Raw genomic sequence first — 13,204 nt, 5'->3', positions numbered from 1 at the left:
AGGTAATGGACGGTAATTCATCAATTCATTCCAGAGACCTTTCATTTTTGTAAAATAAGAACTTACGGAAAGATCATCTTGAAGGAGAGATGCAATGGACTTCTGCAATTGATAAATGCGAGGTCCATTCTTTTGCGAAAATCTCTCATTGAGTTCGGACCACATCGCCTGAGCTGAATCAGCGTAAATGACGCTGGCAGCTATCTCCCGTGAAAGTGAATTCAAGATCCACGAGAGCACCATATTGTTGCAACGAATCCACAAATGAAACATAGAGGATGTTTCAGAAGGAGACGGAAGAGATCCGTCAACGAAACATACCTTGTTCTTGGCGGTTAACGCCATTATCATCAAGCGACACCAGGTGTTGAAGTTTTCACCTGTGAGAAGTTGAGTGACGAGAATATTTCCCGGATTGTCGCCGTGATGAAGATGATACGGATTTGAAGAATCCATTTGATGAACAGGAAACGAGATCTCGTCTAGCTCTGATACCATGATAAAATTGCTTCTGGAAAATCCCCAAATCGGGAGACGAAGCTCCTCTGTTATTTCGGAAAAACAGAGTATCTTTCATTCACTTCTGTAAGTTGTATATACAGAGAAGGAAAAATAAAAACGAGTCGGCGCACTACCTGACTCACTAACTTAACACACATACAACTCAACATTAACTCATTACAACCCATTTACAACTTACAACTCAGTTAAGCAACTCAGCATAACAGTAACTCGTAATAATAAGCGAGTGCATCGACCAAAATGGATCTCTTGTCCATCTGCCATGAGAGCACAAAATTAAGAGTTTATAAGAACATAAGATGTATGAACTCATTTTGGAGGGCATTAAGACATTAATGTTGGGGTTTTTGTTTGATTTCTTCTCTAAATGTCTCTTATCTCCTAAAAACACCAAGATCGGTTGAAAAGAAAAAATAAACGCTTGCGGAAGATGATAAGAATATATACCTTCGTTATATTAGGAACAAGGGATCTGAGAGTGAAGAGCTGTTGATTCAGTCTCTTCCTCCTATTGCGTTCAGAGACCAAATTCTTACTGGATCCATTGGATTTTCGCTCATGACTATGGACCTCGTCTTCTTCGTCCTCAAGCACGATATCCTCCTTCTCATCCTGAAAGAGTACTTGTTGTTGTTCTCTTGGCGCTTCTGGCCGTGGCTGTTCATGGTGGGGATACGGATCCTCTTGGTACACGTTTTGATCGTCAAAAGAGTTATTAGCTCGGAGACGAATTCGGATTCACGGACTCATCATCCTCAGCATTGGGCAAAACTTCAAAGACATCCACTTCAGGCAACCGAATATCCAGCCACTCATCAAGACTGGAATTCAACGAGCCTTCCAAGTCCACAATCTGGTTGCTAAAATCCGGCACATCCTCCATTAAAAACACCTCCAAAGTCCTTCAGTCCTGAACCCCCGACCGAAGAAACGAACAGGGAGCAGTGAGTAAAACCAGAAGCCCGCCTGGCTCCGGAAAGGCTCTCATGCACAGACACTGCTTATAGGTCCGGATGCTTCAATCTTGGAGATATTTTATAATCTCTGACAAGAAAACTAAAAAATCGAGCAGTTTCAGACACGTGGTAGAGCAGAGTTTGTTTTCTTCGAACACAATCAGAGGAAAGTAACCCAGAAAACTCTGATCGTTCAATTGAGAGGAGCTGTCGAATCTTCTGTCTGTCAAAATTAACGATCGTAATCTCCAACCGAACTAATGGGACTTGTTTATACGTCTGAGGTTCAGTAAACAAACAACGCAAAGTAGGATTCTCGAGCATATACCGAACCTCCCGAGTACATATTTCTCTTTTTTTAGTGTAAAAGATAAGTGCCCTAAAACCTTGAATCCGAAACGAACGAAGTAGACGTTGCATCAAGAAAATATAGAGAAGCCACACTTTGCCGTGATTCTTAGAGATCATCCGGGATGCGCGCCTAATGTTCGACCTTTTTTAATCTGCCACGTGCCTTCAGAGTCAGAATTGAATAAACTACGATTTTCTTGGGTGCAAGGAAAAAACTGCGTCACGATATCAAGTTTGAAAATTTATCTAGGGAAAGAAAAAGTGAAAGTTGAATTTCAGGCTGATATAATTTTCCTGGAGAATGTATTTTTTCATGTTAGTGTGACTTATAGAAAGTACAATAAAATGTAGACTTTCGTTTTAGTGTAACATTTTGAGAAATACACATGGAATTCATTAATACAATAGATTTATGATAAAATAACTAAGAAAAAGGGCATTCATGCTATTATAACTCATCATAAAATTATAAATATTTTTAATTAATTGACAGAAATCTGGTATTAACTATTCTAGTTGTAAAATATATTTTTTTAATTTGATATGTAAATTTTAATCTTCAAATTAATTTATAATCTAAATCATATTTATGTAATATAATTAATAAAATTAATTAATAAAATAAATTAAAAGCATTGTTTAAATTTATTTTAAATGATTATGTATTTGAATTAATTTTTTAATTGATTTATTTGGAAACAATGGGTAAATCATCATAAAATTTTCAAGTAATTTATATAAAATTAATAGAATAATAAATTTATTTTATCAAATAAACATAATTTAAAAATTAGATATATAATATTTTTTATAATAGTTAAATTAATTTATTATTAAAATAATTAGAATTTTCATACAAAAAATTAATTCATAATTACTTATTATAATTAATTAATAATAATAGTTATAATTTTTTATCGATCTAATTATAAATTATGAAATAATAAAAATAAAGTAAAAAATAAAAATAAAAAAGAAGAAGGAAAAAGGAAGAAGAAAGAAGGAAGGAAGAAGGAACAAGAAGAGGGAAGAAGAATAGGGGAGAAGAAGTATGAAAGAGTAATGTGCAAATCCACAAAGGCAACCACAAGTGAATTCCACCCCGACTTTCCTAGTTGACTAATGTTTTAAAAGTAACTTTCACTAGAGAAAGTAAACTCTCCCATCACTTTCTTTGTGTACTAACTAACCCAAAATGGAACATCTAACAAATTAATTGGTTACATAGAAATAAATGTATCCGCATTAAAAACATTGTTGTCATTTTGCCTCAAAGGCTATCATGGGTTGAGTCTAATTCAAACTAGGTTGAGTTGCCTGCATGATCGTCCATTAGCCAACAAAACCCGACCCCTGTCAATGACAAGGTACTGTTCATAGTGACTGTAAAATCATATGGAACTCAACTAGGGGTGTTTAGTGAATTTGGACTTAGGTGTATTTTTGCATTGTTACGACTAGTCGCAAAAATTTGGACTTAGGTGGGTTTTTTTGCATAAAGAGACTCTTACTTATATATGTAGATTGTAGATATTATGGCGTCAGCTGATGGGTTCTTCAATTAATACAATGGAAAATTGAAGGAGAAGTCTGGATATTTTGATGATTATGACGGAGGTCAAAGACAAATCAAAAGGATTGCAGTTTCAACTAATTTTAGCCGTGCCTATGGTTTCAATATTTGAGGGTGGAACATCTTCACCCATGTAATTTCATATACCCCTTCGTTGTTAAATGAGTTATGTTTAAGCTATGCCTACCAAGATTTTTATGTTTATTGTTGTGTGTATTCAGGGTTATCAATGATGATGATAACAATAGTTGAAGTGAAAATAACATTGATTTAGAGGATATTGATTTTGATGTTAATAAAAGTATGTCAATTGTTATTGACCATGAGGGAGATGAAATATTGGAAATCGGGGTTCATAATAACAAAGTTAAAGAAAGATATGCAATTGGGTACCCGTATACATATGAAGATGCCTAGGAGGTTAATACTAGATGTCTCAATAATGTTTCTAAAATAATAGATATTTCAAACTCAACATCAAATGATATCAGCATGGGTTGAGGATAAGTTCCAAATGCAATTTTATTTCAAAAAATACTTGATTAAAACACATGTCGAGTATAAGACATTAAAGTCTAGCAGTTATGATTATCAAATTAAATGTGTTAGTGATGGTTGCCCTTGGAGTGTTTTAGCATCTTATGATCGAAAGATTCATCAATTTAAGATAAAAAAAAAAAAAGTATGGTAGAGATCATACATGTGTTAATACTTCTATTTGTCATGATCATCAACAATGTACATCATCTTTCATTTGTAAAGTCATTATGCCAACTGTGAGGACAAAATTTACTTTGACTCCTCATGATATTCAACAAATCATGAAAGATAAATATCACATCTATGTCCCATAAGCAAAAGCATGGAGAACAAAATACAAGGCTCAAAAAACAATTTTTGGTGATTAGGTTGAATCATACATTTCGTTGCCATGATTTTTAAATTCAATAAAAGAATCAAATCCAAGAAATGAACTTATGTTGTGTTGTCATGAATGTGGCCATGAAAATATGTTTAAATGTGTATTTTGGTCATTTGGGTCATCCATTTTAGGGTTCCAATACTGTAGACCCCTTATTAGTGTTGATGGAACATATTTATATGAGAAGTATCCTTCATACCTGTTGATTGTTACTACTTTTGATGAGGACAATAGTTTTTTTCCTCTAGCTTTTGTTATTGTTGAATCTGAGAATCAAAGTAGTTAGGAATGGTTTTTGTTTTTTTATATCGTTTTGTTATTCTAGGAAGAAGACTTTTACTCTAATTTCAGATCATCAAAAGGGTTTGATAAGGGCGATCCAGAGACAATTTCCACCTCCAAAATATTTTCATCGTTTTTGTGTACGTTATATAGTTGCCAATTTCAAGAAGATGTTCAAAAATGATATTTTGACTGCTCTCATATGGTCTGCAACAAATAAGACAAATATCATGGAATTTGATTATACCATGGAGTTGATTGGGCAACAAAGTGAGTGATCGAATGAATTACTAACAGAAGGAGAATTGAGTCCTGAGTTCTAGTCAATGGCGCATAATGGCATTGTTCACTTTGGTGTGATGACTGCCAATATGTCTAAGAGCTTCAATAGTGTTCTGAAAGGTGCTACAAGTCTTCCAATTCAAGATTTGGTGGCATCAACCATTTATATATTGAATAATTTTTTTTGTGGTCCTTCTTGATATACAATAGAGGCATATAGACAAACATATACAATTGGTTTCAATCCTCCTAAAAATAGACTCCATTGGTTTGATACGAGTGCATGACTTGTTCCACCTATTGCATGGAAGCAACCTAGTCAACCAAGTTCTGTTCGTATGCATACAAAAATGGATAAAGGAGAAAGTGGTAGATGTGACTATGGTTGATGTAAACAATCAAGGCATAATGCTAGAAAATGTTGAAGCGTGCTGGTTAACGCCCCAACAAGCCTTCCATGAAGTAGCAATCCAAGGTAAACATTTTCATTACTTGTGAAATTTAAGTATTACTATTGATAATTATCTTTTATCTTTTGGTATTATATATGTATTAATCAATCATTTTAAAATTTATTATGTAACCATTCTTAGTGGAACTTGTAGTTAGTGCCCATGTAGTAAAGCTAACGGGACTCCATGTATGTATCTCATCTATGTTTTTTTATTATTATTCTTTTGAAGATTGTTTTCATTTTTTTATGGTTGGTAGATTGAAGTAAATATCATTTTCAAAGCTGCGACAAAGGAGCATGGGTAACGATAAAAGAAGAGCAGCATTTGAGGGCAGGGATAAGTGGTCGTTTGTTGCACATCATGATTGTTTTGTATTATAGTATTTTTTCTTTCTTTTTAGTTTTGGTTTAGGGTAGAACAAATGTTTGGGGTCCTCTTTTGGTATTATATAATCATAGGTTAAGCTTTATAAAATTTATATTTCTTGTCAGCTGCTAATTGCCATTGCAAACCATAAAAAGAACTCATTTGAGTGCAGAGGTTGTAATAATAAAATAAACATTGTATAAGTATGAATGATTTTTGGAGTTTTTTTTTTATATATTTTATGCTTGGGAATGCTCTAGTATCCTTTAATGTGATGTTGATGTTAAGAGTCTTTAGTGTAGGCATATTCTTAATTTTCTTTTATGCTGCTGCTTTGGGAAGTTCCTCTTAGCTTTTGTTTATGGTTATGTATGTACTTTTGGGAAGTTCCAAGGTTTCATGTTGTGCTGTTGAGGCTCTATGGAAAAGGATAATAGAGGGAATTTTCATTTATGGTTTGTGAATCTAGGGGAAAAAAGGGCAAAAATGAGAGAATTAAGTGTAACCTTAGGATAAGGCGCTTTCCGAGCACCTTCATTATGTGTATGTGCTTTTGCATTACAAAAAGCTGAAACAACCATGCAAGTATTTGTAATCAAGGTGAAATTTAGAGAATGTTGCACCAACGCTTTTTCTTTTCTGTGTTTCTGATGTGATTCAATATGTTTCACTTTTTTTTCTTTCACACACTAGGCAGTATTGGCTTCTACAAAAATGTGGATGTAAGGAAAAGGATAAAATGAGTCTCTTATGATTTCCCGATGTGCGAATATTATATTCTGCTTAGTTTTAAGTTAAAGAAGAATTTTTTTATGGTTGGTCGATTGGCCTAATCAAATTAAAGATGTTAATCAAATTAAATTATTTTTTTACCAATTAATATGTAAAAATTATCTTTTTTTACAATAAATAGGAGGAAATAAAACATTTGCCTATAAATAAGATTCTTAACAAAAAAATTAATTTTTAAAAATATTTTAAGTTCTTAAAATATCTTAAATCGATAATGAAAAGTATTAAATAGATTAGAATATAATTTTTAATTATTTAATATTATAATTTATTGAAATAAAAAGAAGGTAATAAAACACGTACGGACAAATAATTTTTAAAATTTTTTTACATATTTATATTATTTTAAAATTTTAAAATATCTTAATTCTATATATAATTTAATGAGTTTTTATTAGTCAATATATAAAATTTATATTTTATTAACGTAAATTTTAGGTATTAAAATATGTACGGACAAATAAGATTATTAAAAAAAATATTTTTTTATAATCAAAATATCTTGAATTGATAATCATATGAGTTAATCAGATTTAAAGATTTTTTAATAATCAATATTAAAATTTGATATTTTAGTTTCTTAAATTAATGGTAATGAAAGTGTTCCAAAAAATAATTTTTTTGAAAAATTAAAAAATTTAGTAATTAATTTTTAAATTAAAAATATCTTTAATTGATAATAAAATGTGTTAAACATATTAGACGAAGATTTTTAATGAATTAACATACTTATTTTATATTTATATTGTAAATATAAGTTAAAACGTTTACCAATAAATTAAATTTTTACTCTAAAATATTTTTTCAATTATTTATATTTTAAATTGATATTAAAAGGTGTTGAATAGGTATGAATAAGATTTTTTAATTAATTAATAAACGAATTATCCATATTTTTTTTTAAAAAAAAGGTAGAAAATTTTTACCAACAAATAAGAATTTTAAAAACTAAAATATTTTTACACAATATTTTATTAAATTAAATAATATCTTAAAATGATAATGTAAGGTATAAATTACATGAAAAATAATTTAAAATAATTTTAATAAAAAGTTATTTTTTATTATATTATAGTGAAGGTAATGAAATGAAATGTATGAACTTTTTTAAAACAAGATACTAATATTTTTTAAATATTTTTTAATAACCAAATAACCTAAATCAATCATGAAAAGAAAATGGAAGAAAAAAGGTAAGTTAATGTGGGTGGCTTATGTGACATTTGACGATGAGGTGTGGTGATGTGTTATCCTGTATGGAGGATGATGTGGCTTGTTGTAGATGTGGTGGGTGACATGTTCTTGGACAGACAGATAATGTAATGTAAGGTATTAATTATATTTAAAAATAATTCAAAATAATTTAAATCAAAAATTATTTTTTTATTATATTAAAGTGAAGGTAATGACATGAAATGTATAAGCTTTTTAAAAAAGAGATATTAATGTTTTTAAAATATTTTTTAATTTTGAAATAACCTAAATCAATCATGAAAAGAAAATGGAAGAAAAAAAGTATGTTGATGTGGGTGGCTTATGTGGCATTCAATGATGAGGTGTGGTGATGTGTAATCCTGTATAGAGGATGATGTGGCTTGTTGAGGATGTGGCGGGTGACATGTTCTTGGACTGTCAGATGCTGATGTGGCAGCATGTAAGCGATCAAAATTGAGTATTTATGATATTAAGTTGAGAAGTTAATTATTTGTGTTATTATTTGAAAAAAAAATGGATAGTATAATAAAATTCGCTAGATATTAGCTAAAGTGATCCCTCCTTAGTCGAAGAATTAAGAACAACAACTTCCATCATGAGAATGTTTGAAAATGATGTGATCATAGCTGTTTTTCAACCAATGAGCTCCCACAGAAATTTAATTTATGTGACGAACAAGAGAAGACCTCCGTGCTGTGTTATCTCCTAAAGGGGTTTGCTTTATTGCCTCTGAAACTAAGCAAACAAAGAGAAAACAATGGCGAAATCCGAGGCGGACGATCTCGTTGCTGTAAGTGATACTTAAGCGTAAGCAAACAGCTTGAAACATGAGAAAGCAGTCAGTAGTCGTTCGTTGATGCCTTATAATCCCCAGAGATGAAAACTCATTTTCTTAGCCATTGCTTTGACGCGGTGCTTGAGCTTGTCCACTGTGACCACCTCCTTCTTCTTTGCCTGTAAAACAAATCCATCCCACACAAGGAGATGATCACGAAAGGCTTAATAAATGTGGGAAAGGAATTGAAAGAAAGTACAATCTAGATAGTAAAGGAGGAAAGATCTGAAAGAGAAGAAGAAAATGTTCTTACACGTAGGAATGCCATGGTGAGGCTGTAATCATGGTCGAGTTCACTGACAGAAACTAGGGTGATTTCCAACCCTAGCGATTCAATCACTTTCTGCACCTGTCCCAGTGCTCCAACCGCTCCGTTGCAGGTGATTTTTAAAGTAAAACGTTCTGCGTGTAGCATTTCGGCATCAACCTACACAACAAACAGATAAATTAAAGAAATATAACTTGATTTTGTATTCTATACAAACAATAGAAACCCAGCATACCTGCGTAATTGTTGGAATCGCTGAACGAATACATTTTTGAGGTTGCTGAAGAGGGGACTCATTTTCGATAACTAGATCAGATCCTTCTCCTATAAATTCTGGCTCACAATTGGACATTTTCATTTCAGCTTCCGTCTGCTGAAGAATCCCTTGTAAATAGGCTAGAGCATCCACCAGAATTGATCTCTTGTCCATCTGCCACAGCAAGACAATAGTAATTTACACGAAGGATGTACCAATCGTGGGCAGACGAATGCTGCTAAAATGCTTATTTTCTTTTGTCCTTAACAATGATACTAGAACAAATCAGTATTAAAAGGGGGAAAAACGCAGAAACGGTATACTGTACCTTCGTTATGTTAGGGACAAGGGACCTGAGAGTGAAGAGTCGCTGGTTCAGTCGTTTCCTCCTTTTGCGCTCAGAAATCAAATTTTTACTGCTTGAGCCACTGGACTTTCGATCGTCGCTCTCCACTTCTTCTTCCTCATCATTCACATGGTACTCCTCTTCCTCCTCCAGCAGTACTTCTTCTAGTTCCCTGGATTCCTGAACCCATTGTTGTTCTTGTTGATTAAAGGGGTGTTCTTTAAGGTACTCGTTTGGCTCCGACAAGGAAACATTAAAGCCCTGATAGGGATTATGCATCACTGATTCGTTGTCCTCCTGGCTGGGTGTGAAATCAAAGCTATCAATCTCAGACAACTGGAAACCCCACCACTCATCAAGACTGGAACCAAGTGAACCCCACAAGTCGAGACCGGCCGCCGGGCTACTCAAGTCCGGCACATCCTCCATTAAGAAACCTTCAATATCCTCCATTCCTCCAATCTTGATTGATCAGTCGCAAGCTCGAAATTCACAGAGACGAAAGAAAGCTAGCTACCAAAGCGAATCTACTACAGAATCAGAAGCCCGCACGCAAAGTCAATACTACACTTGGCCTTATATAGTTCAGAAGAGCTACAGTCCCATCACATGGCAATGTCGTATATAAGAAACCGAGGAGTTGCGTCTCATTGGCTTCTTAGGTTTATGCACATGGTACCAGACCATCGTCTTCTTTTTCCCCACATGGCCGAAACCTGTTGACAGAAAGCAATCATAAAATTCAACGTCGATTGCCCCAGGCTGCTGCTCTCAGCTGCACCTATCATGGAGCGGCAGGCGGGCATGAGTAAATCGATATATAAACGTGCATGAGTAAATCGATCGACGGAACGTCTTCTTGGCTTCTTGCCCGTTTCCCCTTGGCAAACCCAGAGGTTAAAAAAACTGGCTTACACCCAATAAACGATTTGATGGTGGATTTGGTAAGATATTCTGGGAACGGGACAAGCCAGAATCATAGGCATTTACAGATCAATTATTTTACCGACAGGAACAGCGTTTTCTTTCAGAGACAAGACTCTCATATGAATTTGATGGCTTTGAAAAATTCAACCCTCCCTCATAATTGACTGATTGTGTAACACATTCATAAAAAAACCTTCTAGAATCCAATTACACGAATTATTTATCGAAACGATCATAAGAGCAGCTTGGACGGTCGTGACAATGATGAATTGAAATCAATTGCAGGTGACTTACATTTCATAGTTCCACTGAAGTTGTGGTCCTGCTTAGGGTGGGCATCGGGTCAGCTCGGGGTCGGGTTTACCAAAACCTTAACCCTTGCTGACTTTTGCAAGTACTTACTTCTAAGGAGGGAGGTTGAGCATATGATCAACCTTGAGTCAGGTGCTAAACTACCAACCTTGGCACCATTTCATTGATCTAAAGGAAACTCAAGGGGGAGAGGATGAAGATAGATTTCAAGCAACCCAAAGCTTCGTTTCCAATTTTCCAACTTTGGCAAGTTCATGACTGTGTCAAATATTTTCAAGTAGCTATGGAAGGAGGCCAACTGAGTTGCGGCTTGCCAAACGGTGGCAAACTCCTATATTATATATCAAGCTCTTTCTTGGACTCTTTGAACCAGCTGATGTGGCAAACTCCGCTTAATAGAACATGCATATAAAATCTCAAATTCACGGAGGGAAAAATCAGGATGAGGAGTTAATATTAGCTTTTATCGGTGAGATTTGACAAATGTGAAGGGTTAGAGAGTGGTATTATCTATAAGGCTACCACGGGATTGTTTTAATAAGTCTGATTTCACGGCGGCAACCCCTTGCTGGAACCACCCTGTCCACAAGCTCTCTTCTCACCTGCAAGGCTGAAACTGCACGGGGACATCAGATGTGACTGAGCAGCAGCTCGAAATGGTGAAGGCAACTGTGAGTTCCAGAAAAGACTGCCTTGACTTCAAGCTTAGACATGTCTTCTCTTCCCACAAAATTGATACGGTAGTTGAGCGCCGAAGCTTGCGACGTTTAGCCTCTTCTTATACTTGCCTGTTCCGGTGGCTCAATTGCTGGACAGCGATATCATTAAGCCACGATCACAGAAGACTAGCTACGGCAACCGTAAGGCGATCTCTTATTTCGCGAACTTTAGGGACTGTGGTCGGCGTCAAACAGTTAGCAGGAAAAGAAACAAAACAGTTGTGTTTTTTCTCATGGAGACATCTGCCAGTGAAAACTCAGACCTACACGAGGTGGCAATAGATAGATCTCATGAAATTATTTTCTTAAGATTGATCAGACACTGACGAAGTGGCAGAGAAAGAGAAAGAGAGAGATTTCGTCTATTGGGAATAGGGACCAGACGATAAGAATCAGTGGTTTTTTTTTTTTTTCTTAAACGCTTAAGGAGTGGTCATTAATGGAGTAGATATTCTTCTGTTTCGCCAATGGCCACGCCGAGCAACTGAAATGTTTAAATCCGTTCAGACGGTGACTTGAATTATTGTGAATGGGTTTCGCCAGAATTGAAGGTATGAACTAAGTCAGGAAACTGTTTTTAATTCATGATTCTGGTACGAAATGTGTAGCCCATCTTGGCAGGCGACAGCGGGAAGAAGATGGCTGATCAGCGTCTATTAGTTCTATTTTTAATGCAGAGAGGGAAGCATAGTGATTTGTCTGAATCCCTTCCTGAACATCAATGTCAATTTTCAGCAGAATATAGATAAATCTTCTAGATTGGAAACAATGCACATAATATAGAAAAAGGCAAACCTTCTTAATTCTCCTTCCAGCGAATCCAGCAGTAATAGAAAGATTTGTCTTGAAAGAATAACAACTGGCCCCTTCATTAATTAGGGCAAAAGTCTTACGCTGAGTGAGGCGGATCATGAAATTATCACGGAGGATCCTCTGGTTTCTCGTAAACAAACAAGACTCCAAGTAGTATCTCCAGAAAACCATGAAGATGCCCTTCCTGTATTAGAGCATAAGATGTCATTTCCAGTTTCCATCATATGCGGAGTGTGTGTTCTTGGATCACTCTGAATTTCAAAAACCATTTCCATTAAATAGTTCTTTCATGCCAATGTGATTAAAGCGCTCAGCACTGAAAATACTGAAGCAATTGAAATGATTGTTTTTTTCTCTCCAAATGTTCGTTTTCATTTTATTCAAATTGTCACTTTTTACCATGAAGTGCAACTCCAAAAAGTATCACTTCGAGTTTCGAATTTTGACTTAAAAGAGAAAAAAGGTTAGTAATTTACTCAAAGTGTCATGATCCAAAAAAACATAACATGACACAGGAGTAGGAGTCAAGCCCTAGGTTGGAGTTTGATAGGAATTAGATGCCCTAATTAAAAACTAATGAGTGCAATAATAATCGCATAAGAAGAAAAAACAAGCATGAAAAACACAAGATTTATACAGTTCGCCTCAAGGTGACATGTCCTGCCTTCATCCGTTGTAGTAATTTACTATGAAGATGAAATAGTTTACAAGAGAAATCGCACACACTCAAGTGTCTTTTCTCTAACCGCTCTCAGCTGCAACTAATGATCCTTCTCGATGATGATAACCCCAACTACGGTGCCCCCAAATATAGAGAGAAAACTGATGATCCGCATACCGACTCCACGTAAGGTGTTAATTAGGCTCCACACCTTAAAAAAGTCAATTAAATTCATCCACATAATCAAGTTGTTTACATAGAAAGGAATTGACCCCAAGCAAAGGAATAATTAGGCTCCATCCTTCGCTATAGAAATAATTCAAAATTTTGAAATTTTAGTCCCAAATCAAG

General features: G+C 34.7%; 1 protein-coding gene across 1 annotated transcript; it reads right to left on the bottom strand.

Annotated features, from left to right (window-relative positions):
• Positions 1-716: 716 nt before the first annotated feature.
• On the bottom strand, positions 717-1,405 carry LOC137940092 (transcription factor bHLH61-like). The gene is made up of 3 exons (XM_068785013.1): positions 1,265-1,405; positions 970-1,179; positions 717-779 (listed from the first exon to the last, which is right to left on the bottom strand). Exons 1-3 carry the CDS (start codon positions 1,403-1,405, stop codon positions 717-719), a joined length of 414 nt encoding a protein of 137 aa, XP_068641114.1.
• Positions 1,406-13,204: the final 11,799 nt, after the last annotated feature.

Source organism: Aristolochia californica, unplaced genomic scaffold, assembly GCF_029961685.1.
Source record: "Aristolochia californica isolate CCGP_79_NKW_82.1479 unplaced genomic scaffold, dmAriCali1.0.hap1 SCAF_9, whole genome shotgun sequence".
In the NCBI taxonomy this organism is placed as follows: Eukaryota; Viridiplantae; Streptophyta; class Magnoliopsida; order Piperales; family Aristolochiaceae; genus Aristolochia; species Aristolochia californica.
Note: the sequence above shows the minus strand (reverse complement) of the source record. Positions and strands in the feature narration are given on the sequence as shown.

Bases quoted from the DNA above. Each gene is read 5' to 3' on its own strand.
- LOC137940092 (XM_068785013.1), bottom strand. From the start codon at position 1,405: ATGGAGGATGTGCCGGATTTTAGCAACCAGATTGTGGACTTGGAAGGC. The intron at 1,180-1,264 runs GTGAATCCGAAT...CACCATGAACAG, and splicing joins ATGCTGAGGATGATGAGTCC to CCACGGCCAGAAGCGCCAAG. The intron at 780-969 runs GTATATATTCTT...CTCTCATGGCAG, and splicing joins TTGTTCCTAATATAACGAAG to ATGGACAAGAGATCCATTTT.